Source organism: Dasypus novemcinctus, chromosome 3 (genome assembly GCF_030445035.2).
Source record: "Dasypus novemcinctus isolate mDasNov1 chromosome 3, mDasNov1.1.hap2, whole genome shotgun sequence".
NCBI lineage: Eukaryota > Metazoa > Chordata > Mammalia > Cingulata > Dasypodidae > Dasypus > Dasypus novemcinctus.
In genome coordinates this window covers 46,163,584-46,191,542 of record NC_080675.1, presented here as the reverse complement: position 1 = coordinate 46,191,542, position 27,959 = coordinate 46,163,584, and the positions used below count along the sequence as shown (strand labels likewise).

General features: G+C 38.1%; 1 protein-coding gene across 6 annotated transcripts in view; it reads left to right on the top strand.

Moving 5' to 3' along the window:
- The window catches only part of SYNE2 (spectrin repeat containing nuclear envelope protein 2), a 400,819-nt gene that overhangs the window by 305,105 nt on the left and 67,755 nt on the right, over positions 1–27,959 (top strand). For all 6 annotated transcript variants that reach the window (XM_058293295.2, XM_071213892.1, XM_058293293.2 and 3 more), the window contains 15 exons: positions 1,814–1,945; positions 2,996–3,148; positions 3,268–3,477; positions 4,580–4,681; positions 6,097–6,216; positions 6,371–6,571; positions 8,547–8,720; positions 8,924–9,055; positions 11,530–11,726; positions 12,685–12,817; positions 13,760–13,942; positions 14,359–14,505; positions 16,822–16,998; positions 18,489–18,644; positions 25,012–25,164. In XM_058293295.2, coding sequence (XP_058149278.1) covers positions 1,814–1,945; positions 2,996–3,148; positions 3,268–3,477; positions 4,580–4,681; positions 6,097–6,216; positions 6,371–6,571; positions 8,547–8,720; positions 8,924–9,055; positions 11,530–11,726; positions 12,685–12,817; positions 13,760–13,942; positions 14,359–14,505; positions 16,822–16,998; positions 18,489–18,644; positions 25,012–25,164 — 2,370 coding nt within the window. The remainder of the gene's footprint in view (positions 1–1,813; positions 1,946–2,995; positions 3,149–3,267; positions 3,478–4,579; positions 4,682–6,096; positions 6,217–6,370; positions 6,572–8,546; positions 8,721–8,923; positions 9,056–11,529; positions 11,727–12,684; positions 12,818–13,759; positions 13,943–14,358; positions 14,506–16,821; positions 16,999–18,488; positions 18,645–25,011; positions 25,165–27,959) is intronic.

Below are 27,959 nucleotides of genomic sequence, written 5' to 3'. Positions count from 1 at the left end.
AAATGTGTTATCCATGATGCAGCAGTTTATTTCCAGAAAGTAGAGATAGAAGGCTGGTATAGAGCCAGGGGGTTCTTCACTTGATTGATTCTTTTTCATGCTCCTGGAAATTTGCATCAGGTGCCTCTCTTCTATGTTCCTATAGCACCCCAGACTTCCCTGCCTGGGCTCCCCTTCTCTTAACTATACTGCGTGCTTGTTTGTCTTTATTCCCCATGAAAGTATGTACTACGAGACAGGAGGCTATGTCTGCCTGATTCACATTTGAGTGCCTAGCACAGTCACAAGAATCTCAACCACTACTTGTTGAATAAATAAGGAATAATATATGTTAAACTCCTTAAAAACTATACATCAAAAATTCTTTGGAATTTGCCTTGTGCCAGCTCCTGGGCCAGGTCCCAAGGTTGTAAAGCTGAATCAGATCCTGTTTCTCAGGGAGTGCAAAGTCTAACAGGGAAAATAAATTATGCATCAGGAATTATGATATAGGAATTCACTGAGTACAGTGGAGGTGGCGGGGTGAGGGTGGGGCAGTGGGAGCACATGGTAAGAAAAGACCTCAAACAGAAGGTGACTGTAGAACTAAGGTTTTTGTTTGTTTGTTTTTCTGGGGGGAGGGGGTTGTTTTGTTTTTGTTTTTTAGGAGATACTGGGAATTGAACTGGGTAGCTCAGGAGTTGCTCAACCACTTGAGCTACATCTGCTCCCCCAAATTGAATTTTGAGTGACGTCTTGGTGTTCACTAGGTTGACAAGGGCAGAACATCAAGGAGATTTTAGACAAAGGAAGCAACATGTGCAAAGAATTAAACATATGAAACAGCTTGGGCTTTTGAGGAAATTACAAGAGACAATAAGACATGTCAGTGGCACCTGTCAGTGAGGGCTTCCACCACCTCTCTTTATCATTGCCATTACTGGTTTTTTTCAGGCTCCTCACTATGCCAGGTTCTGGTGGATTTCTCTCCAAACAGGGAACAGATGAACAGAACAGCACTGTAGCTTTCAGACAGTAGTTTGGTCAACCCGCAGCAATTAGGCATCTGCCTTCAACCTTCCATGCAAACTTCCCAGACAAAGGTTACCAATGATTTCCCAATACCTCAGTCTGGGAGTACTTATAGTTCTCATCTTTTTTGCTTACAACCTTATTTATCCAGTTAAACTTGAATCAAGCTCGCCGATAGGGCTTCAGTCTTGGTTTATCTTTGTTACATATACTATAACATGAAGAATAGATCACTACCAGTAGTTCCTTTTCCAGTCTTTCCCCAAGCAGAGTCATCCACCACCCTACCTTGTTTCTTTTTATATATTAGTTTTCCAACTTGAGAAAAAAATTAACTTGGAATCATTTTCCCTTCTAAAGCCATAACTCATTTTTGATATCTGTTTAGCTTACCAACAATAATTCAAGGTACAGATCTCTTCTTGGAAGTGGCTTGTGTTCTCTACTCAGAGTGGGCTATATCAGAAGCCAACTAGTAAATTGTTAGATGAATATTTAACTTTGTTACGTGGGTATCGCTGCTACTAATTTAAAAGATTTGTGATTTTACTTTATTTTTCAAATATGTCTTGTCTTCCCTCATATTGGTATCTAAATGGATCCTCGGGTGTCTAAGTAAAGCCTGTTATGACTTTTCAAACTGTCCAAAATATTTACAATTTAATTTACTTTTTCTTACAAATGACAAGAGAGCCAAAAAAATTTGCCAAGAAGGGACCTCAGAGCAGCATGCTTAGGCAGTTTTGCTATTTTAATTAACATCAGCAGGATCTCAAACTAACAAGGTTCCCTTTTCAAATAGGTGGCCACAAATATGAGTATTTTACCCAGTGTGTGCATGTATAACTTTAGATACCCAACAACTGAGGAACTGAAAACCTATACCACCCAACTTGAAGACCTGCGACAAGAAGCAAATAATCTCCAGGCACAGGTAGAAGCTTGCACGTATATATTTTTCTCATTGAAAAAAACATACAAAATTTGAGCTATATTATCATTGTAAATTGGTCCTAATTTTAATCACTGAACAAATAATGGAATGAATCCTTAAAAACTGAAGGTAAAATTTAACTTACTTGCTAACTCTGATCAGTTTCACACTGCGTAGAGCATTGTGTGGAAAAGAATTATGAATCTGTTTCCAGGATCAGCAAGAGAGAAGATTATGATTGATTAGTAATGTCTACGGTGGTGATCTGGAATTGGAAGGAGAAGGAATAAGGCATGGGGAGGGAGTATCTGCAAGGCTTTCAACCTTGAGTAGGCTTAATGATGAGGCAATGTGCTGGTAATGCTATGAATCCATCAGAGGAAACAGTAGGAAACAGCTCAGATTAGGGCGATCTCCAATTTGGAGCTTTTGCATTCTCCTAAATTACTTGTTGCTGGTCAAGGATTCAAGGTGATTATGAGACCAAAAAAAAAAAGTAGTTCCAACAGCTTATGCTAAAACAGATCAGGGGACTCCCTTTGAATTGTATATCTAAGGGTCACGCTGAATCTCATAATTAGCTCATAAATGACACCCCTAACTTTTCCCTTGCCCCATATCCCATCCCTATCTTTAAGACACTCGTTCTAATCAACCCGTTGAAGCTCCTCTTTTGTATCTTCTTTTCCAGTTTCTCCTACATTAAAATGTGGGGTACTAGGGCAGTGAGTGGGAAGAGGAACAGTATAATTTATTGGGGGCCATGTCTACCTGGATGTCCCTGCTAAGGCAGTCCTTTAGCTCATGATTTACCTTTTAAATCTACTCTGTAATCAAATAACTATCTGAGTTTCTTCAACTTGTTTTCCAGGGAATTGAAGTCTTAGATAATTTTACTTAGTTATTCTGTTACCTAGTTCACAAAGTGTTTGAAACAACTTTTTAAAAAGTATAACATAAAATGTACACTCTAATGAAACCAAGGAAATGTAGGTTTAGGAAGGCAAGGAATTGTAATACTTTCATTTTCTGTTCTCCCCCTCGATTCAGGAAAACATGACAGAAGAAACATATATAAAGTTGGATAAAAAATTATTTGAACTACTTCTGACCCTCTGTCAGTGCCTCAGCAGTGTGGAGGAGATGCTACAGACCCCTTCCCTTTTCAGCGAGGATGTTTATGCCCAGCAGGTGCATTTCGAGGTAGGAAACGTTAAAGACCCCAAGTGTTGGTCATTACAGCAGCCCAGCCAGTCAAGCCGGAGCTGAAGTTTCTTAGGTTAGAGGCATTCACTGTGTCCTCCTTCCTCTTCACTTTGCAGACACTGGCTTTGGAGTTGAAAAAACTCTATTTAGCTATGAATGACAAGAAGGGTGATCTTTCGAAAGCCGTGAGTTATCCTGGTCAGAGCTCCAGCTTGTTCCTTGAATGCTTCGAAAACCTCCTCATGTCCCTGGAGCGCACCCAGGCTATGGCTGCCTCCAGAAGCAAGTCCCTGAAAGCTGGCCTCGACTATTACCGCAGTTACCAGGTAAAATTCTGAGCCCACGGTCCGATTTGGCCCTATTTTAGGTCACAGCGTGGATCCCTGATTTCCATTAATTCCCATTTCTAATGGCAGTCATTAATAAGAATCGCCAAAGGAAATGGTGAGGCTCTCCTTCTATGAAGGCTTTTACATTAGTTCTGCTGCTGGTGGTTGGAGGTCATTTGAAAGTGAGGCCCTTTCCAAAGTCGAGGACAAGAATCTGTGAGGATGAGCTGAAGTAATGTTTCTTTCCTGTATTAAATCCAGCCATTTATAGTGTTGTATAGGAAGATTTATCTTTAAATATCTAGGCAATGGGGAGCCCTTAAAGTTTTTGAGCAAAGGAATGACAAACTGTGTTATGTTTCAGGTAGATTAATCTGGCAGTTTTCTAAAATAAGAAACTAGTTAGGAAGCTACTAAAAGTAATGAAAAAAAAATGAAACAACACCATTTATGAAGGAGTCTTGCTCATAAAACCAAATTTGAATCTGTAATAGCTTCTAGAATCCATGTAAAGGAGATATGAGGGGAAAACATGTTAAACCATACCATGAGGATGCAATCAGCAAAATACAGAGGGGGGAAAACTGTACAGAAAAATGGCCCATTTTTTCCACACACAAAAAAATCTTAGAAAGAAAAATGGTAGGGGAGCTGCAGACTAAAAGAGACTTAGAATACAGGTTAACTCTTCACACCATATGGGCCTCATTTAGATCCTGATTCAAACAAACAAAAAATTATAGGCAATAAGAGAAACATCACCTGCCTGGGTTGGGGGGTGTATTGCATTTTTTAAAGGGAGGCATCTTTATCTTTTAGAGATACCTACTGAAACCTACAGTAATGAAATGGCGTGCTAGCCGGGTTTTGCTTCAGAAATGGTTAGATACAGTCAAGACTGCTGGTGGGGAGTGCATTGAAGAAAGACCAGTCATGATTCAATAATTGTTGAAGCTGGATTATGGGAACCAAGGGGTTCCCTCTATTTTTGTATACAATTGAAATGTCTGATAACAAAAAGTTTAAATACAAACAAAAACAGGTAACAAAGGCCTAAATGAGATTGCTCACTGTCTCCTGCACTTCTCTTTTTATTCAGAATGAAACAAAGCGATTATATGATCAACTTATTAAGAATAAAACATCTTTACAACAGTCTTTGAATGAAATTAGTGGCCAGAGCATTGGTGAACAGCTTCAGGTAATCAACTCCAAATAATTCAAACTGATCTAACCTTGGACCAAGAATCCTTGAGTGTAAGCTTTACCTCTGACCCATTTCCCTTTGTGAATAGTGTCAAGGTGTCAGGAAACAAATAAAAATGAAAAGTAGTTATGTTGACCTTTAAAAACATCTCTTATGTAGGTATTTTATGAAATGCAAATTACTAAAGCGAGACCATTTTTACCTCTCAATTGGCAAAAATTTAAGTTTGCTAATGCCTGGTGTTGGTAAGGATGTTGGAAAATGAGACTCTCACTCCTTGGTTCAGCTTCTAAGGATCGTTTGAAAAAATATATATATATATATATATTTTTTGAGTGTAAATACCCTTTGATCCAACAGCAATTTCACTTCATTCATTATTCAGAAAATGTCTCTGAGGACCTACAGTATGTCCGGGTACTCTTCTAGGTGCTGGACTTGCATTTATCATAAGGAAATAAAGCAAATGCACAAAGATAAATATGTTTCTCAATGTTCAAGGATGTACCTGGGAGCACTGTTTGAATCAAAAACTTTAAATGGCCTCCAAATCCATTAAGAGCAGGTTGTTATTAAGGTGGCCCTTACAATGGCTTATTATGTGTCTGTTTTAAAAGGAGCCAGATATGTATGTACTGATTTCAAGGGATGCTGAAAAGATAAATGAGTACAAATTGCAGAGGAGAATGCTGTGTTGTAATTCAGTGAATTTGAGAATATGTACATATATCTCAACTGGTATATGTTTAGAATGTGTTAGGAAGGAGCTTTTAACTGCAGGTCCTCTGGAGAGAGGGATAAAGAGAGCTGGAGGTGAGGCAAACAGGACTTCTACCTTTCCTTTAATTCTTTTCTGTACTGTTTAATTGAATTATTTTTTTGAGGAGGTAATGGGGATTGAACCTGGGTGGGACCTCATATATGGGAAGCAGGTGCTCAACCACTGAACTATACCTGCGCCCCTGTTTAATTAGTTTTTTAAATTTTATTTTTCTTTCTACACACACATACACCATCGTTGGTTATGCTTGCTATGTCTGTTCATTGTGTGCTCGTCATCTTTTGGGGGCACAGGAACCTCCCACTGGACCTCCCATGTGGGAGGGAGGCACCTAATCACTTGAACCACCTCCGCTCCCTGCTCTGCTGTGTCTCTCGTGTTTTCCTCCTTGTGTCTCTTTGTTGCATCATTTTGTTGTGTCACTCCGCCACCCCAGCCCATCATGTCAGCTCGCTGTCTTGCTCGTCTTCTTTAGGAGGCACCAGGAACTGTACCCAGGGCCTCCCATGTGGTAGGCAGGAGCTCAATTGCTTGAGCCACATCCACTTCCCTAATTAATTTTTAATGATTATGTATACTTCTCTAACTAATTAAGAGGCCTTACTTTTTTGTATTGTATCTCATTTAGAAAGCAGATGCATATACAGTGGAACTGCAAAACTCTGAGAACCGAGTGGCAAAACTCAGAGATGAAGGGGAAAGACTACATTTACCTTATGTTTTACTCCAAGAGGTTTACAAATTAGAGGTACGTCTGAGCAGAAAACATTCACTCAGTGCTCTGATTGTAAGGAGTAAGCCTTTTTTTTTTCCTCCACCAAGGGAATTTAGATTTGTTTGTCACCTGAGTTCTTTTCATGATTGGATGAAAATGTTTGTGCACACCTGCTCTTTCTTCTCAGGATGTACTTGACGGTATGTGGGGAATCCTGAGAGCCAAGTATACAGAACTCAGCAGCCCTTTCGTAACTGAGAGCCAGCGAGATGCTTTGTTGCAAGGCATGGTGGAACTAGTGAATATTGGAAAGGAAAAGCTTGCTCGTGATCCCTTACAACAAACCAAAAGTAAAGTTGCTTTACAGGCTCAAATACAAAATCACAAGGTAAGCCACACTGATCAGATCACTTTTCACTGACTAAAATCTTAAGGTTTTTCTGAGTGTGAACATAGAGCATCCATTTTCTTCCTTGGTGAAATATACATCATTCATTCCTTTTTTTTTTAATTAGAGAAGTTGTGAGTGTACAGAACAATCATGCATAAAATATAGGCTTCCTGTATCATTCGTTCTTTTAACATACATTTATTAGAGATTGTGAGTAAAATCAGACACAGATCCTTACATTCATGGAGCTTTCACATGTTCTAGAAGAGAGACATGTATCAAAGAGTTATTCAGACAGATTTCAAAGTGACCTTGGGGGAAAAAATAAATTAAAAAAAAAACAAAAAAAAAAAACAAAGTGACCTTGGGATACATGCTGTGGAGCATTTAATAGGGGTAGCTGGCTTTGGGAAGTTTGGAAAGGCTTTCCTGAGAAGTGAGATCAAAAGGAAGATAAATTACTATCTAAATATTTAAATGTATATCTAGTATAGTACTGCAATTAATCCTTTTGTTTTCCATTCATTTCTTTAAACACCTCTTGATCACCAACTAAAGATATGTAGTATTCAAGGTGCTGGTGATGAAAGATTTGTTAGATTCAGTCTAGGGCCTTTGGTAAGTAGAACTTTGTCCAGGAAAAATTAAAAGGTTGATATCGTATAAAGGATGGAGGGAAAGAGGAAAGCGTTTTATTAATAGGTCCTCTACAGTGTGACAGGCTCTTTGCTAGATGCTTTTACAAACCTGTAGAGAGCTGGCAGACTGTAAATGGAGAAGACTCTGTGAAGAGAAGCCTCTCTTTTTTTAAAGTTTCTTGAAGTAAAAGTCTAGGGAGTCTTTGCCTTGCCAGCAGGATCCCCATAGATCTTGTCAGCAAATTCCCTTATTTAACCATTTGGTTGGGAAGAAGTAAGAGCTAGCATGTAGGAGCTCCCCGCTGTTGAATGTGTGGGCTGCTTGGGTGTACGCATTTATCCATCCATCTTATTTTCTTGAAATCTATCAGCCACGTAGGCATCTACCTTTTTATCATGTTTTTAAAATGTTCATAACAACTGAATGAGGAATTTCTCAGTGAAAATTGAAGTTTGATTTCAACAGTGAAACACTGTTGATTTGTGGATGTGATTGTGGCTGAAACAAGTACTCTGGGGAGGTTACTGTTAGTTGGAGGACAGCTGGAGGATAATATAGGGAATGTATAACAATGATTTTGGCAGCAAATGAGGATTGTGGTTAATAATATAAATACAGGAATGTTCTACTACAAGGCGTTAAGAATGTGGTGACATAGGAAAAATACAACTAATATAATTTATAGACATAATTAAGAACAATATTGTAATGTTTTTGTAGCAAAAGCAAAGAAGGTACTTGTTAACGCTAAAGGTCAAAAAAAATATGGGATTTGGTTTTGTGAGATATGAATACGATTATGCATTTTTTTCTCTTCTTCATAATCTTCATTAATAAGGAGACCTTGATTATGTCAGTTAACTACTCTGTGTTCATTGTGTATCTTTCTGAACACTGGAGGAATAATTGACTTTGTGGTTGGGATTAGATGACATAAAAGTGCCTGGCCAGAAATTTTAGGAATAATGCTTTCATAACTTGTTGAACTGCCTTTTGTCTGTTGTTTTATTTTTTCAATTTGAAATAAAGTTTGAATTTTTTTAAAAATTGAAGTTGACTGACAATAATGTTTACCCTTTAACCTAGAATAATTTGTGGAAAATAAGGCAGGATAATTTTTCTTTATGGTTTATTAAACGTGCCAGTGTTTGAACACTAAGAGATTCATAGTCAATTTTCTTTTTGTTTTCTCCTATACTTAACTCTATGCAGTTGCCCTGAAATTTTGAATTAAAATAGCAAATATAACTGTAAAACAAGTTGAAGTGACTTGGTTTTTAAGATTTTTCAAATTTAAAAATAAATAAATCGGAAACTCTTCTCCATCCTGTAGGTTTTTTTCCAGAAGCTTGTTGCTGACATGCTGTTGCTCCAAACATACTCAAACAAAATGTTTCCTTCTTTATTGCAAAAGAAAGAGCCATTTTGGGCAGAACAAGAAAAAGAAGTCAAATTGCTAGAGGGAAAATCACACCAGTGTGGCATGAAGCTGCAGAATTTGTTGCAGGTATTTAGGTTAAATAAGCTTTGTACATTAAGCCTGGAATCATGCTAACTGGATTTTTAAAAATCTTGGCCTCAAAGGCAATGGAATTGTTTCCATTCAACATTGAGCTCTTCCTGGTGCTTTAATTTTATATGATTAATTTTCTTTGTCTGGAGCCAGTCTAGAAAAGGAACCCTACTGATTTTACATCTTTGGTTCTTTAGAAATGGGAAGAATTTGATGAAAACTATGTGTCTCTTGAAAAAGACCTTGAAATTCTTGTATCTACATTGCCGTCTGTGAGTTTGGTGGAAGAAACGGAGGAAAGATTAGTGGAAAGGATTTCATTTTACCAGGTATTTTGCTTCCATTTAAAACATCAAAGGCATGGTGTGTAGCACTTTTGGTTTGCTTTGCTTTTGACTAAGTTGCTTGATTTTGAAGCTTAATGATTTGAATTGAAGTGAAATATTGAGCCTATTGTTAGACATTGTCAAGAAGACTACAAATTTAATCAAGAGTTTCTCAGCATAACCACATTCATTCATGTCATAGTGGAGTAGTAAAGACCTGGCTTAGGATGGAGGACGTTAGTTTGAGTCTTGACTCTGCCTCGTATCACCTTTGTGACCTTCCTGTCTCTAAGCTTCAGTTTCTTTATCTGTAGAATGTGGATAATCAAGTCAGTTCCTTCTGTCTCAGGAGGTGTTTGTGGATGGCAAATGCATCACGATATGGAAAGTACTTTGTAAACTAAACCACGTGCCCCTAAACATGTGTTTAGTTTTATTACTACAGTGAGAGCCTGATTGGACACAGCCAATTAGACAATAATCTTGTTACCTGCTGGTGCCATTATAAAAAGTCTGCAAACTTCTAACATTTTTTTGTCTAAACTTTAGTGTGCTATTATCAAAGCCTCTATGTCTCCAATTTCAATGCCATAGAAAAGATAAAGTTTAAGATGGTGTTCGAGTGGCATTGAGAATATGACCAGTAAGATAAGTTTAGATCTTCTCAACACAAGCAGTTCAGCAGAGAAGCTTTTGGAAATAAAATACTTCTAGAAGTTGTGCTCCTAGAAGGTTTTTGCCCAAATAGCCTGGTTGAAAAATGAAAGCAGGAATGCTTATTACTTTGATGCATTTAAGACTCCGTAAGGAACAATTTCCCGAGGTTGGAGCACTGTGTTTATTCTCTCTAGATGCCCAGAAAGCCTCAACTCTTCTCTTCGCCATTTTATTATACTGAGTCTAACTCTACGGTAAATCTGGGTTCCCTGGAAGGGAAAAACTGCTGTTTTATTCTTTATTAGTCTAGAGGTACAGAAAGTACCACTTGAACAGCTAAAAGAATACAGTCGAAACAGCATTTTAAGCCTCATTATAAGACAATCTAAAATTAACCAACCTAATAGAAACCTGATTTTATACCCCAAAATAACTGTCCCTTAAAATGGGATCTGTGGTTCTGTTAAATTTGTATTTAAAAAAAAAAAAAGAAACAATAGTTCTAAGTCTTTTAAAGAAATTTTTCAGACTAGAAGAAGTCTCATGAAGTCTTCTCATTTAAAGACTGCTTTAGGCTGTTCTGTCTTAGTCATAGAGAGATTCGTGTGTGTCCAACATATGGCATCCTGTTGATGTATGTGTGACCAGTGCATGGCCTGTCTCCCATGTATAAAATGAGGGGATTAAAACTTCTCAGAGATCCTCTAAGGTTGAAATGTCTGGCACATAAAGGCTCCAAAAATTAGAACCATTTTTTTAAAACTGATATTGGGTACTTTATTCTAACCTCTCGGTTAGGGTGAGGGTTGGGATATGGGGAAGAATTACAACTGGGAGTGGTGTAAAGGGAAGTGGAATTTTTCTGGTAACTTTTTTCAAAGCTTAAGTTAATTGGAAAGGAACAAAAGATCTATTTTGAAATAATTTCTTTTTAAAGATTAAATTAAACAGCTGTCAGTATACCTGTCGTTAGCCGAACCTAGCTGTGGAAGATAATTGCCTTTAGGCAGAGTTCTCTTCAGGGAGTCATTGAATTCGCAGTTTTGAAGAAGTTTATTTTTCTTTTCATGAGGTTGGATTAATGATGTGCTGTTTTAATTTATTGTTCTAACGTCCTTTTCCTTTCTCCCTGCTGAATCCTTACATTAAGATGACTCTAACCACTTTTTTTTTTAACCTAGTATTTGAGTAAAGGATAATAAAGAAATGTTTTCTCATTTATCCTCTTCTTACTTGAAATGCATAGAGGGGCCAGGCAAGAAAATGGAAATAAGTTAATGCAGGTTGGGTCTGTAGTCAAAGGAGTGTGGAAAGTGCGGACTCTGCTAATGGAGACAGTTGCTACTCGCTTCCAGCCAGTTTTTACCACATGAGAATGCCGACCCAGTGTTGCTGGGTCTTCCAGTTTTCCCGGAGACACTGGAAATTCCAATTTCTATGTAAAATTTACTGACTTAAAATAATCTTCAGCATGCAACCTATTCACCAGTTTGTTCTTTTTTGGGGGGCGGGGGCAAAGTTAACTATTAGATCTATCTAAATCAAGTGGTGTAACTTTGTGAAATTTTGTTTTCTGTTTGCATGTGAAGTCTACAGACTTGATTTTGTGCTGCAGAAAGGCACTAACTGGGCCCTCTCAGTGTGAAAATTCCTTGATTGATGATTTGTACCATTAATTGTGTCTGTCCAGTCAGAGTAATGAGGGTTAGAAATGTTTTATAATTTCAGTAACCCTTAATGTAGGAACTAATGAAATATTTCTGAATTGGTTGGGCTGACTGATTTTTACTTTTAGTAATTCATTCTATGACGGTTATTAGCAAATAAGAAGAAACATTGATGAGAAGCATGCCCGGCTTTACCAGACTCTAAATGAAGGCAAATGGCTAGTGGCATCTGTGAGCTGTCCAGAACTAGAAGGCCAGATTTCAAAACTGGAAGAACAGTGGTTATCTCTAAACAAAAAAATTGACCATGAACTACACAGACTTCAGACACTACTCAAGCATCTGGTCAGGTATATTTTCTTAGACATTGACTTGCTTTGGATTTTGCTGTGGAGCACAACCTCAGAAGAATTCTGTAGTCAATCAAATTTTACCTGTGTCACCCTTTTGTACAGTTTTTAATTTGTCTATCAAAGAATTGAATTGGGTCTCTCTTCTGAGCTAAAGGGGAATCTAGGGTCTGATCTTGGTTTGGTAGACTCAGGATAACATGTAATCAGTTTTCTGGGAAACGCTTATACATTTCCATGGAAAGTAGGAATTTTGTTATAAAATAATACGTATTATTACATCATCATGTTGCTTTTTCCTATTCCAGAAGTTTTAAAATTTAAAAGAAAATTTCAGTTAACAGAAGAGCCTTTTGAGTTTTTCAAAAAAAATTTTTTTTTCTTAGTTGGTGTAATCATGATTCACTTGATATAGGTAGAGAATATAGGAAGTTTAGCCCTCATCCTCAATCCTGTCTTTTCACTTTGCCTAACTTAAAGAAGTTTAAATGTTACAAGAGGAATAGATTTTGTTTGGTATTATCTGGTATACCAGATAAATATGTTGGCCTCCACCCAACAGCAGTTTGCTATTACATAACTTATACAGATGGAGCATATTTTTCTGCTGTAAACAAATCTACAGAGACAATTTAATGAATAAAAATAATCTCTTACTCTTAATTCCATGTAGGTGAAATAAGAAATTTTTTAATAAGGGATGTTTTAGACTTTAAAATGCTCCTTTGTTCTTAATTAGTCATAATGGAGAGAATCCTAGAAAATGCTATAAACTTCACATTTCAGGCATGGTATAAAACAGGATGCATTCTTAAAAACATCATGGTTTTCTGAATAATAGAACTGATGATCATCATAGGTAAATATGCAGTAAACTATGAAGAAAATATACAGGTGATTTATATAATCCTCAGAGTTTGTTTCTAACTTCCTTTCTCTCTCCCTTTGCTCCTTTCAGCTATAACAGAGGTTCAGATAAGTTAACCAAGTGGTTGGAAACTTCTCAGCAAACTCTGAATTATTGGAAGGAGCAGTCCCTCAATGTGTCCCAGGACTTGGATACAATTAGAAGCAACATAAACAGCTTTTTTGTAAGTTGTAATAGAATATACTCAAATAATTATTGGTCAAAGATAAATATCAGGGAAAAACTATTGGAGTTGGTGTGATAGTCTACATATTCATTTGGCTATGAAAAAGAAGATTTGAGCTAAACAACTTCATTCTTCAAACTTAGAATGATTTCTGTTGGTTTTGGGTGCTTGTCAATAAAGTACAGTTTTAATTGACCCTATGTAAATTTAAAACTTGCCCTGACACAAGGCGTATTTTATAAATGAAGAACAAACTTCCCCTCAAAAGAAAAAAACTTGAAGTCGAAAAATGTATAGTTTTGAATTGTTGTATTACAGAATTGGTATTTCTACTAAAAACGTTTTTGTCTACTTTGAAAATTTTTTAAAGAAAAGAAGTAGTACTTTTATAATAATTACACTTATTAAACCCTTTAATCTTTTCATTTAGTCTTTCCTCTCTTTCATCCCATTTCTTATATTTTGTAGCTATTACTCGGGTATTCAAGTGTGTATATTTTAATATTATATTTGGAAAATAAATCTGTAAATAAATAGGAAGGATTTCAAATATTTTATTTAAAAATTATGTTGTGTGTAGTTAATTAAAGATAAACTTTGCATTGTACTTCATAGTTTCTTTTTAAAGTTATCCTTGAAATAATGACTTGTCTACTTTTAAAAATATTAATCCACTGGGCTGTAATCCACTTTAGGGACAGGAATTCCATCTCTTTTGTTCACAGGTATGTAAAATGCCTGAATCAGGACCTGATGCATAGTAATACAGACACACATACATGTACACATATACATTATATATTCACACACATTCAAATATTTACTATGGTTATTAGTGGACTTTCACCAGCACTGCTGACTCAGGGTTTTGTATGTGTTTTTGCCTGTGCTCTATTTAAAATTTTTAAATTTCTAAATTTTAAAACTTGTTGCCATTAGGCATTCTCGAAGGAAGTTGACGAAAAGTCCTCCTTGAAGACTGCAGTTATAAGTACTGGGAACCAACTTCTTCACCTGAAAGAAGCTGATACAGCTACACTGAGAGCTTCCTTAGCACAGTTCGAACAAAAATGGACAATGCTCGTAACTCAACTTCCAGATATTCAAGAAAAGCTTCACCAGGTAAGAATTATAAAAACCCAGCATTTGAATTAGCACTCACTTGTTAACTCACAGCTCTTCTTAAATTATTTCTCTGACTCAATAATTTTCATTGACACTACATATTTTTCTCTGGCACCGCTGAATATCGGTCTTAATTACTGGATTCTCCTCCAATGTAATCTTTCTTAAGAAAGAAATCAGGCTTAATTACTTTATTTCCCAGTTTATTTGTACCACTGTGTTAGTTTGTATGAAGGTCATTGTCATTGTTTTGGGGTCACTTATTCTAAGCTTGAGTGCTAGATTTGTTTTTGTAAGTAGCCTGCATAATTATGTAGCAAGACCTTTTATCAAACCAGATATCATCTTTAGTGATGCCCCGATTCATTTTGTTAACTGCAGGTAATTAAATGGAAATTGTTTTGTCCTTGCAGCTTCAGATGGAGAAATTGCCATCTCGTAAAGCAATCACAGAAATGATTAGCTGGATGAACAATGTGGAACATCAAACTGGAGATGAAGATGCTGTGTATTCACCAAGTTCTGCATCTCAAGTTAAAAATCTTCTTCAGAAGTACAAGGTAATTATACAAAGGAGCCAGAAGTCTCATTAAAAAAAAAAAAAAAAGGCAATTCAGTCTGAGGGGAAATGCTGAACAAAGAGACATGTAGGATATAATTTAGCAAAACAAATTCCAAGGCACTGGGGGAGGGGATGGTGATTGATTCTGAATAACTTAATATACTTTCCTTTTCTACTGCTGAAATGCCTTCATGAGCTCCCGTCACCACAGGACAAAATCCAAACTTTAAACCTGCTGTGGCTGCTCTTTACCTCCCCAGCCTTATCTTTTCATTCCTCCACGTGAACCCTGGGCTTCTCCTAAACAAAAGAAGAGCTTCCAGGGCTCTCCTTCCTCCATGCTTTTGTTCATGGTCTTGTTCCTTGGCTTGGAATGCCAGTGCCCCATCTTCAGCTGTATAAATCCTTTTAGCTGTCCTTCAACTGTCAGCTCAATATCTCCTTGTTTGGAAATCCATCCTTGACTTTCCTGGCCAGAAAAGGTGACTTTCCTGGATTAGGTGTCTTCATGGTGATATCAATAGTTCCTATCATGCAAGTGTTCTCATTAGTTGTTCACTTGCTATCTCCCCACCTAAGCCGAGCTTCTTGAGAGCAGGGACTATCTTTCACCTCCCTGACCTCACACACCTAGCACAATAACTGACACCCAATAGGTGTTGATGAAATGTCTTTGAGTAAGAGGGTGAGTAAGGAATAAACTAATAACCTTCTGCAGATAGATATGAATGGGGCCTTCTCGGTGATACTTGATTTTACAAAAATTGAACTAACATTAAATAAGCCACACACAAACATTCACTGTGTGCCAAGCAGTGCACTTAGGTACTAGGGATACAGAGATTAGTAAAGATCCTGGTCTTGCTTTCAAAGATCTCACAGGCAGCCTGGTGGGTCTAGGTTCTGGTAGACAGAGAAAGAGCTGCCTTCATCCCAAAGGCTGATATTAGCAAAGACGCTTATTGCCTCCTAACTTCAGTGGGGGATAGAGTGTTTAAAGGGTCTGAGTATATATTCTTGCATGCTCCCGTGACCTAGCACGTACCACATGGTTTACTCCCCGGATGTCTCCAGAGGAGGTGCTGCAACTTGCTGGGATACAACCCGACAAGGAGTGGCTTGACAGGGAAACGTGCTTTGCTCCTGGGGGGTTTAGGGTTGTTGTGGAACTTAAACCCATCCAAGTCGTCCTAGGAGGTCTGGGAGACATTGCCTGTCCCAGAGGAATGACTCTACCTCAACTGGCAGTGTTTCTTAAAGCTGTCCTGAGTGTGATGAGAAAATCAGATACCCCATCCCTTTGTTTTTTTGTTTTTTTGTGTGTGTGTTTTTTCATTTGTATTCAAAGAGATTGTTTATTGAAAGTAAATGGAAATATTTTTCTTCTTTACTGGCTTTTTTAAGCTGAATTTATTCTTTTTTTTTTTTTAATTTTTCATTTTTTAAAATTATCTTTTCTTAAAGTTGATAGATCACAAAAAACGTTACATTAAAAAACATAAAGCGTTCCCATATACCCCAACCCTACCCCACCCCTCCCACAGCAACAACCTCTTTCATCATTGTAGCACATTCATTGCATTTGGTGAATACATTTTAGAGCACTGCTGCACCGCATGGATTATAATTTACATTGTAGTTTACACTCTCCCCCAGTCCATTCAGTGGGTTATGGCAGAATATATAATGTCCAGCATTTGTCTCTACAATATCATTTAGGACAACTCCCAAGTCCCAAAATTGCCCCCACATCACACCTCTTCTTCCCTCTTCCTGCCCTGAGCAACTTCTCATGAGCACCAGAAGAAAGCAGATTCCCAACCTCTCACAGGAACCTCCTGTCAGACCGGTAGTCCTAATTTTGGTTCAGCTAATACAGTTACCATACCTCATTCTCCTTTGGATTTTTCAGTCTATTTGAAAGTGATGAGTCTGTCTGTCCCCAGGAATATGTAATTCCCAAAAGGAATCTCCATTCAAATAAAGCTAGCTTTTGCTAAGGGGTGGGAGGGGGTGGACTATAACTCCTGACAGGCCCTCATCTATTCCTGATCTTGGAACATGTGTGTGGCAGCTATGAACAAGGGAATTTTATATGGATCCCATCCAATTCAAATCCTGAAGCTCATGGTGGCATTTGATATAGTCAAGAATTAGCTGGAATTTGCAGACTACAAGATTACTTATTGGTCACGGTGCCCTTCGCTTAATGAATGGATGGAAACTTGGCGCCCCCTGGAGCGCATTAAGGGGGAAGTTAATTATTCTGACCTATTTTGATTCAGGCTTTGGTTTGTGTTTCTCTTTGTTTTAGGAGTTTAGAATGGAAATGGACTATAAACAATGGATAGTTGACTTTGTTAACCAGTCATTACTTCAGTTAAGCACTTGCGATGTAGAAAGTAAGCGCTATGAAAGAACAGAATTTGCAGAGCACCTGGGAGAGATGAACCGCCAGTGGCACCGGTTACATGGAACACTGAACAGAAAGGTGTGCTCATGTGTCATAGTTTGATATGTGGTTTGGCCTTTGCTAAAAACTAAAAAAGACATTCAGGTAGTTAATTTCCAGTTAAGCCTGTTAATCATCGCTATTATAGCCCTTTTATAAACCTGATGTTACAGTATTCTCCATTGCTGTAAATATAGAGTATGAAAATAGTTCTTATATTTCTTTTGAGATTTCTTAGTGGGAAATTGAGATAGGTAAGTGAAGAGGAGAAATTTTATTTAAGGAAATGTCAAGTATTATGTCAGGCTAGTAAATGATCGGAGATTTTGACATGTTCTGTGAAAGGAGATGCTCAAAAGGGGCAAAGCGATTTCAGCTTTGAAATTACTATAAAAAGGAAGAAAAATGTGTATGGCTTTTGGTAGATTTTTATTCTGTGACTCTGAAAAAATTTTTAAAACCTTACTCTTGAAAAAAATATTTGCAAGTGGCAATTGGTGATCTCTATTGTGTTGCAAATACATACAAAATGGATTTATAGAATTAAAATATGTAGATGAATGGACAAAGCATGTGAATAGACAGTTCACAAAAAGGAAATTATAATTAGTAAACATGGAAAAATTTCAACTTCAATTACCAGTTCAAAAATAAGCATTATGTAACATATACACTTATTAAATTAGAAAAATTAAATAAAGCTCAAAGCTATCATGCACATACATTGCTGATAACAGTTTAAATGCCATTTAATTGGAAAATTTTAAGAACAGTAATAATCATCTTACATCTTAACCCAGTAGTCCATCTCTTAGACATTTTTCTTAAATAGAGTCCTTCAAAAGGAAAAGGTATACACAAAATAGTCAACATTATTTACACTGGTAAAAATGTAAAATGTTTTAATTTCCAACTCTAGGGGAATAATTAATCAAATTGTACTGTGTCCATTTGATGAAATATTAGGCAGCCTTTTAAGATTACTATAAAGCATGTCATAACACAACACTTATGACAATCAAAAAAAGAATATAAAATTTTATATATTCTATTATTGTAATCAAGTAAAAATTTGGGGTATAGAAAAATGAAAATAATCACAGATGTTAAAAATAATGGTTATTCTATTGAATGGCTGGGATTATTTGTGATATTTTGATAAAATTTTAAGCAATTCAAATCTGGGGGAAGAAATCAAAAGCTTTACATGTTTTAATAGATGATACAATGAAAAAATATTGAACACTAGCAACACAATTTTATTTTGATTTTATGGAACTCCAAAACAACCAGCTTTCTGAGCAGGTTGTTAGACTTTATTTTAAATATTAGTATTTTAAAGGGAATTTTTATTCTATTTCCTGATTTATGAATCCTTATTCCAAAAGTTATAGGGAAATCTTACTGTGAGAAATATTAGAAATTTGAAAGGAAACTGTCCTTTTAAAAATAGTATATCTTGACATTTATATCTTTAAAGCATGTGGATTAAAATAAGAAAATTTAATTTTTTTATTTATAACTGGTAGATACAACATTTAGAACAACTATTGGAAAGTATCACTGAGAATGAAAACAAAATACAGATTTTGAACAACTGGATGGAGGTGCAAGAAGAGAGACTGAAAACTTTACAAAAACCTGAAAGTGTGATTTCAGTCCAAAAGACACTCCTGGATTGTCAGGTAAGAGGGAGCACAGTATCCCATCCAACACAACTTGGTTATAATATGTTGTGTTATAAATAGTCACTACTCGTGCTGGAAGGAGGAGGGCAAGCTGCTGTAGCTTTGGGGGACTCTCCTCTAAAGTCTCATGGAATTACTTATTTGCTTATGTAAGCTGGATAATTATCCACAATTTGTTTTTTTTCCAAATTGCAAAACGTCTTTTTTTATGATAAACAGAAGGTGTTTTCATTGCTGTTGTTGCTCTTAAGAGGCTTGAATGTTACTCCTGAGAAAAAATGTTCAAAGGGAATTTTGATTTAGATACCTTCCAATGATTGTATTTTTATTATTTTACCAAATATTTGCAAAATTACTGTGAATTTCGTATTACTTTTCATATTCCGTTCTGTTTCTTCAGAGGAAAATAATTTCTTCTGCCTCATATATATTGTGTTTGTTTTTTTTAAAGATTTATTTATTTCTCATATATATTGTGTTTGTATTTTTTAAGATTTATTTATTTCTCTCCCCTTCCCTCCCGCCCCGTTTTCTCCTCTCTGTGTCTGTTCACTGTGTGTTCTTCTGCATCTGCTTGCATTATCCAGCGACACTGGGAAACTGCATCTCTTTTTGTTGCATCATCTTGCTGTGACAGCTCTCTGTGTGTGCGGCGCCACTCCTGGGCAGGCTGCGCCTTTTTCACGCAGGGCGGCTCTCCTTGTGGGGCGCACTCCTTGAGCATGGGGCACCCCTTCACAGGGGCACCCCTGCATGGCAGGGCACTCCTTGCACACAGCAGCACTGCGCATGGGTCAGCTCACCACACGGGTCAGTTGAGCCATGTCTGCTTCCCCATATTGTATTTTAAAAGGACTGCTTTTCCCTTGGAGCCTCTGTCTCCACTTGTTCCTGAAAGTGTTGGTTGTGCCCTTTTTCTGTTTGGGTGCCATTCATCAAGGGACCTCATCTTTGTGATGTCCTCATCTCCCAGATGTAGAATTAAAAATTCTCTGCCCTGGTTATTTTACTTCCTATTCAGAACCCTTCAGCTCTCCCCATAGCTGCAGACATCACCCCTTTATCTGCTTTTGCACCTGTTATGTGAAAGCCTCACATTAATCACTCTCACGGATGGAAAATCTAGTTAAACACCAGTTCTTAGAAGAAGGTTTCAGAATAATATTGGACATGAAATGTGAGCCGTACAAACCAAAAGAGATCTTATCAAATGGTTGTACCCTATTATCCAACTCCCCACTAGCCATCTCCACTTTGGAATTCTTTTTTTTTTTTTAATAAAGAATATATATATATATAAATTAGGAGGTACTGGAGATTGAACCTGGGACCTTGTACGTGGGAGGCAGGCACTCAACCACTGGGCTACACCCTCTCCCATGCTTTGAAGTTCTTATAGCCACTTTATTATGCCTTCTAACTATAAACTTATACTTCACAGCTCAGTGCTGCACCATCCCCCAACTGGCCACCCACCAGAAACCCAGAAGCCATCTTTGTCCTGCTCTCTATCTCCATGTATTCATTAGAGCCTCTCAATTTGCTCCTTACTGTCTTGTCCATCTCTCAAAACTGGCTAAATTCAGGCCTTTCTCATTTCAGGCCTGTCTTATTGCGGCAGCCTTGCAACCTGTCTCCCTGCCTCCAGTCTAATTCATTCTCCACACTGCCACAGAGGACTATTTCTAAAATGCCAAAGGCCACAGTACCCTCCAATTTAAAAATCCTTCCGTGGTTCCATATTGCCCATAGAATCAGGTTCACAAGTTCTAGAATGGCATACTGGGCCTTAGGTGGTCTTCCCATGAACAGACATACACCGAGATAGTGGTGCACAATTCTTTATCTTTTTGATATATGATGATAGCCACTGAACAAGTTTGAGGTGGGTTAAATTTAGCTTCTCCTCCCACAACCTTACTACCAAGTGGTAATTAAATAAATCCCAGACAAAATCCCACCATATATAGAAACATTTATTAGCACAAAAGTACTTAAACAGTTCGTGTAACTGTGAATTAACCAAGTCCCAACTCTCAGTCCTTTTTGGTGCTACAACCACAGCTTTGCACGAGAGGGTTCCTCAAGGAAGAGGTGTCAGTATTCCAGAAGCAGGATTCCTTCATCCCTATGACCAACATTAGTCAACCAGAATCCTGGGAGTTTAGACTGGAGACGAAACCATGTGAAGGATTTATTCTAGGGCAGGGGTTCTTAACAAGGGGTCTGTGTAAATTGAAATTCAGGAAAACATCATTCTTGTGGGGACGTGTTGGTACGAGTGTGATATATTTATTAAATAATATACAGTATAGTGTGGACTTAATAAGGGGTCCATGGTTTTCACCTGACTGGCAAAGGGGTTGGTGGAACAAAAAAAGGTTGAGAACCCCTGCTCTAGGAATATTGCCCATGGGGGGGGAGACAATTGTGTCTATAAGAGTTTAACCATTCCACATATCTGGGGTAGGTGAGGTTTCACTAGTGAAAACCCACTTCTAATATTCATCATGCTATCTAATTAGCCATTAATTTCATCTATAAAAAATACATTTCTAGCATTCAGTACTCATTAGCAAAATCTGCCATTGATTGAGAAATGAACATCAAAAACCCTTGTGCAGGCTCTGGAGTGTGGCCTTCTTAACCCAAATGCCAGCTTATAGCAGTTTAACCCAGATATGATTGCCCACTCTTTTTGCCAAAGTATTTCAAAGTAGTTTTGTTTTGTTTTGTTTTGTTTTTAAAGATTTATTTTTATTTATTTCTCCCCCTTTCGCCCCCATCGTCTGCTCTCTTGTGTCCATCCTCTGTGTGTTCTTCTGCATCCGCTTGCATTGTCAGACAGCACCAGGAAACCGCGTCTCTTTTTGTTGCGTCATCTTGCTGCGTCAGCTCTCCATGTGTGCGGTGCGACTCCTGGGTGGGCTGCACTTTTTTCACGTGGGGCGGCTCTCCTTGTGGGGTGCCCTCCTTGCACGTGGGGCATCCCTGCATGGCACGGCACTCCTTGTCCCTGGCAGCACTGCGCGTGGGCCAGCTCCACACGGGTCAGGAGGCCCTGAGTATCAATCCCTGGACCCTCCATATGGTAGGCAGACGCTCTTTCAGTTGAGCCACGTCCACTTCCCTCGAAGTAGTTTTGTAGACAGTTACCACACCTAGTTAGCCTCATCTCTTGTCAGTTCCCAACTGAAAACCCAATTGAATTACCAGCAGTCTTGTCCCCGTGCTGTTGTGCTGCTAACGGTGCAGGAATCAGGCAGCCCTCTCACTCCCCCTCCCCATCCCACATAGGAGCTCCCCTCATCTTTGTCAGAACTTGGCCAAAGCTCCCTGACCTCCTCCTCTGAGATCTCTTCTAACTCCTCCCTCACACCCAGTTCTGATTGTGTGCCCTCCTATGTGCTCTCATATTTCCCATGACCTCGTTTGTTCCTATTTTAAGTTTTTATCTTGCTTTCTTGGGTACATCTTTGTGGGGAAAATAGAACATTAAAGAAGGAAGAGATGGAAGTAAACTAATAGAATATGGCTCTCTAGCTCCCTGTGTAATTTTCTAGCATCAGGTGTAATTCCCTGTCTACTCGCCTCTCCTCCTCTGGGTAGAAATTTCTCAGGGGCAGACTCGCTCAATACCTCTTGTGCCTGTCATGGCCTGTTAACCTTGCAGATGCTTAGCAGTTGTCATAAAATTAAAACGCTTTTCTGAAAAGGGGATTTTTTTATTTTTCTTTACTACTCATTGATTGTAAGAAATAAAATAATCATTGAGTATTTAGTGACTTATCTCTGGGAAGAATCTTTCAGTTCAGATAAATCTGCTAAGTGGCTTTACTCTAGATAACTAGAAAGGAGTTGGAGTTTATGAAATATTAAGGATTCAAAATACCCTGAAGGGCTTCTGAAAATTCTAGATGACTAGAAGAAGGCCAAGTCTGGCATGTTGTATTTATCCAGGAAAATTGCAGAGTTTGGCTGGGGTGGGGATGTTGAGATAAAGTTATTATATTAACTTCCTTGAGTTTAATCCTCCTATTCTATAAGCAACCGCAGCTTCTTACAGAAGGGTTCAAAATGTTCATTATAATTCCAGAGGAATTTAGATGTTTAAAAAATATTTAATGCCACTTCTCACAGACTAGGTGGGAGCAAGGCAGGTCTTGGCAAATTCCAGTGAATCTCCATAATTAGCAAAACATTCCTTTTTCTACCCTGTTTTATATGTAGCAAATTGGGATCTAAAGTAAGATGAATTATTTTACACCTCATTAGTGAGGGTTGGGAAAGCTGGCAAGTACTGTTAGGCCTCAGCCGATCAGATTACGGGGCTGCTGAGCTACATCCATATTATTCTGAAGAGAAAAAAGAAATTTAAGAACAGCTTCTTTGTGTGTTTGTGTTCATGAGCCATTATTGCCACGGTCACTGATTATGCTGAATTCTTGGTTGTGTGTGTATGTTATTTACTTCCCTCTAACCCTCTGCTGCGTGGTTCTCCCTCATCAGTTTTCTCCACATTGTAAAGAAAATATGACAACTTGTTGGTAAATGAGTGTCTTTAAAAATCTTTAATTGGCCAAGCCCTTAGGAAAGAATTATTTTATGAATTCAAAGATGGAGAATGAATCAATATTTCTAAAGTGTTTAAGCTGTAACTTTGCAAAGAAAAAAATGTTTCCCACAAAGTGATGATAAAGGAAATGTGCTAACAAATAAGGTTGTCGGCGTGTATGAGCGAGTGACTGAGAAGGGTAGAGACTTAATAACGGGGGTAGCAGCTGAATGAATCCCATTGACAAAGTCTGTTTCAGAGAAACTGTTTTGTTTGCTGGATGCGTTTGTCAGCTAACCTGTAAAAGTATAAGAATACCTCAGAACTGTACCCAAATGTTGACATTAACTCTGAGTAGCGCACTTAGGGACGGGCTGTTATTGTGGGGAGGGTTTTCCTATTATGTTATCTATTCACGTGGCTGAAAACCCAAAAGGTATAAAGGGCTGTACTGTGGAAAGTTCCTCTCGCCCCATCTGGCCGCCCAGTTCCACTCCCAACCACAGGCATCAGTTTCTTCTGGATTTTTCCCCCTCTTCTTTCTACTTCTCAATCCTGTAGGCCCCTGACACTTATTGATTTAAATTTTCTGATTTCAACATTTCAAGTGGCCTGAAGGCTCCCGACATGTGGTAATTTGAAAATATTTTGCTGGGGCTAAAGCGGAGGACCCGACTGTGAGGGACGCCCCCTAGTTGGGAGAGCTGGTCCCTCTCCAGGATGTAAATTCAGCCACCTGCCCAGCGGCTGCCCGCAAGCCTCTCATGTTCCGCTTCTCTCATGAAGTACACAGTGATCCTTGTAAATCATTAAATTCAAAAAACAAAGAAGAAGCTGGGTTTCTTATGAAAAACAACCTGCAAGAGAGAAATACAACTTAAGTCAAGGGCCATTAACTTGAGGATATGTATTCAAAACACAGGTATATCTGGATGGAAATATGCTAAAGAAAGCTTGCACAAGTACTTCTCAATTCTGTAAATTTGGAGATTCGAAAGGACTTCAAAATGGATCCCTACTGTGGAATGCCAAAGATCTGATGTATTTTCACATTTTCTGTAATGAGCTTATATTTCTATCACAAAAATTTTTAGCTTTTTTACCAAAATGGATCTCAATTCAAATTCTGACAAGTGCAAATAAGCAACTCTGACCTTCCTTCCTCTAAGAATAGGGGTGACAGAGCTATTGGCCTTTTTCATCTCTTTTTTGAGACTGCTGGATCCATTTTCTCCTTCAGTAGAGAGCTCCTGTAGGTTTCTAAGAAAGAGACCTAGAGACAGAAGTAAACCAGGCTGAGATGCCTTTTATGAGTAAATTAATGAACTCAGAGGAACAAAAAGACATTGAAGCAGTTTGTACTATTTCTGACTGGCTACTAATAATTGTATTACCTGTCCTTCATGTGATACTAAATGGATTTGTTAATAAAAAGCACCTCCCTGCTCATGGTTTCATCTGAGTGCTATGCTATGCACGACATGGGTATCATCACTATTTTCCATATAAGACTGGATACTGAGGAGTTAGATGACTTATGGTTGGGCAGGCAGCCAGTACAGGGCAGCTCTTCTGGATTCTCTCTATACCACGATGGTAAGGCGTGTTGCCTAGATTCTTGTAACATCTAGAGCTGCATAATTTAAAATAGAGTGAGGCATATGTTACAATTAAAAAGTATTCGATACAGTGCTATTTAATGATATATCCTAATGGCATGTTTTACTTGAAAAGGAAGAACTCCTATCTCTTATACCTTATTGTTTTATAATATTGTACATGAAAAACCTTTATCTCCTGCCCTTCTAGGATATAGAAAATCAACTTGCAGTTAAATCCAAAGCACTGGATGAGCTGAGACAAAGTTACCTGACTTTGGAGAGTGGCACAATGCCATTGTTAGAAGATACAGCATCCAGAATTGATGGGTTGTTTCAAAAGAGGAGCAGTGTTATCAGTCAGGTAGTAGAACTCATTTGAAGTGTACTATTTCTCTTCTTATGCTTTTCATCTTATTTGTTGTTGTTATTGTTTACTCATGAAGAGTCGATCTGTAACAAACCCTGAAAAGTTGCCAAGAAAAATAGTGAAGTGGAGAGAGGCATTTCAAATTCTGGTTGTTTTTGTAGTGTGTGTGTGTGTGTGTGTGTGTGTGTGTGTGTATGTTGCACTGGATAATTAGAGGCAAAGGCACCAGTTCCAACATCATCAGCAGGCTGGAAAGTCACTCAGTTATCCTTGTTTTGTCTAAAGTACTCAGGCAGACACAAATACCTCCATCCCCACCTCCAAGAGAACATCTAGCAATGGTTCCTGGCCAGATATACTAGAGCAACTGTGAAGAAGAAGCTAAGGTTCTCCACGTACAGGGAGATGCCTCAGGGAGGGGATGAGCCTGTAGCCTGCCTAAGCTAGCAGCATGGTCAGCATAGGCAGATCTGCAGAGGTGGAGAAAACACTGGGGTCAGGAGAGTGTAGGGAGGAAAAGAGTGTGGACGACTTCTGGTAATTTTATGAAAGTCATGTCAAAGTCTACATATACCTCTTCCAGGAAGAGAGCACCTAATGGAGAGAAAAAAACAGACATCTCTAGACCTGGCAGCCTTGATATTTCCCCACAATCTACGGAGATTACTCCTAATGCTGACCAATTATAGGTTTGCCCTTCTTTCCTAGCATCTTCATTGTAGGTTGTCATTGACTAAAATCTACTTTCAATCATTTTTTCCACAGGGATTGGGAATATCTGTATGAATGAATTCTATGGCAACCTTCAGCTTCATTCTTCCCCAGAATTCAGGCAGGAAAATAGCAATGAGCTCATTCAATCATCTGTTACACATATCTTGTGTGAGGCACAGTGCTCACTGCTGGGGGTACCTAGATAAACATGAAAATAAATGGGCCCTATCCTTAGAACACTCACACTCTAGTATAAGGGTTCTTAACCTTTTTTGTTCCACATACCCCTTTGCCAGTCAGGTGAAAACCACAGACCCCAATATATCATACCCACACCAACATGTCTCCACAAGAATAATGTTTTTCAGTTCAAGTTCATGGACCCCTTGTTAAGAACCCTTACTCTAGTAGAAGAAACACACATGAACTGACAATCGCAATACAGAAAATTACAATGTGATAGAAATATAGAGAAGGCATTAAGATTTGGCTACTCATGATAGCCAAAAAGTAGAAACAACCCAAATGTCCATTAACTGATGAATGGATAAATAAAATATGGTATCATCATGCACTGGAATATTATTCAGCCATAAAAAAAATAATGAAGTTGTAATACATGCAACAATATGGATGAACCCTGAAAACATTATACTAAATAAAAATGCCAGTCACAAAGAACCACATATTGTATGATTCCTTTTATGTGAAATGCCTAGAATAGGCAAATCTGTAGAAAGAAGGTAGATTAATGGTTGCCTAATGCTTGGGAGCGGGGGAAGAAGAGGGAGTGATGGATAATGAGTATGGCAGTTCTTTTTGGGGTGATGAAAATATTCTAAAATTGATCATGGTGATAGTTGTACAACTGTGTGAATATACTAAAAGCCACTGAATTGTGTACTTTAATTGAGTGGCTTTTATTAATTATATTTCAATGCAACTTTATTTTTAAAATGCTGCAGTAATGAGATCTCAGTTATCCACCTTTAAGCTGTCCAGAGTCAATAGAGCCAAATGTTTGAGAACAAGGGCTCTGTATAAATAAAAATTTTCTTTCTGTCTTCTTGGGCCAGTTTCTTAACCTCTCTAAGCCTTAATTTCCTGGTCTATAGAAGGAGAATGCTAACACCTTCTTGATTACTTCTACCTTAGTAGCAATGCCTATATGATGCTCAATTAATGCTTCCCTACTGGCCAGTCTCAGTTCTAACATTCTGAAAATGTTCCTCCTTCTTGTTTCTAGTACATTGAATTTTACTTAATGATTTTATTATCCTTTCACTGAAACCACATGTACCACTTCTCCATAAGCTATAATGTTATGAGTTCCCTGTAAGAGCACTGTTAGTTGCACCCACGTTATATATAACAACTGCAAACACCTTTTGAGCAGCTATGGCAGTCTCCTGTGTGGCCAGTGCCTACAGACTTTGGGATGACTTAGTACTTCTGTGGCAGAATCATCCCTGCCACCCAGATAGGTCCCAGCTTCTGAGAGCTCCCTCCCTCCTTTCTCCCTATCTTTAAGTCTTTCTTTTTTTTTTTTTTTACACTTTTTTTATTAAAGTTAATAGATCACAAAGAACATTACATTAAAAAACAAACGTAAAGAACATGAGGTTCCCATATATCCCATTCCCCACTCCCCCACCCCATCATTTTTGTAAATTGTGTTTTTTCATCACAAAAAAAATGTTACATTTAAAAAAGATAAGAGGTTCCTGTATACCCCCCACCCCCCACCCCAGTCCTACCACACCAACCACCACCTCCATCATTGTGGCACACTCATCGCACTCGGTGAACACATTTCGGGGCACTGCTGCACCACACGGACAATAGTTTACCCTGTCGTTCACACTCTCCCCCAGTATATTCAGTGGGTTATGGCAGGATGTATAAAGTCCAGCATCTGATCCTGCGATATCCTTTAGGACAACTCAAAGTCCCAAAATGCCCCCACATCACCTCTCTTCTTCCCTCTCCCTACCCTCAGCAACTACTGTGACCACTTTCTCCACCTCAATGCTACAATTTCTTCTATTACTAGTCACAATGGTTTTATAGTAGAA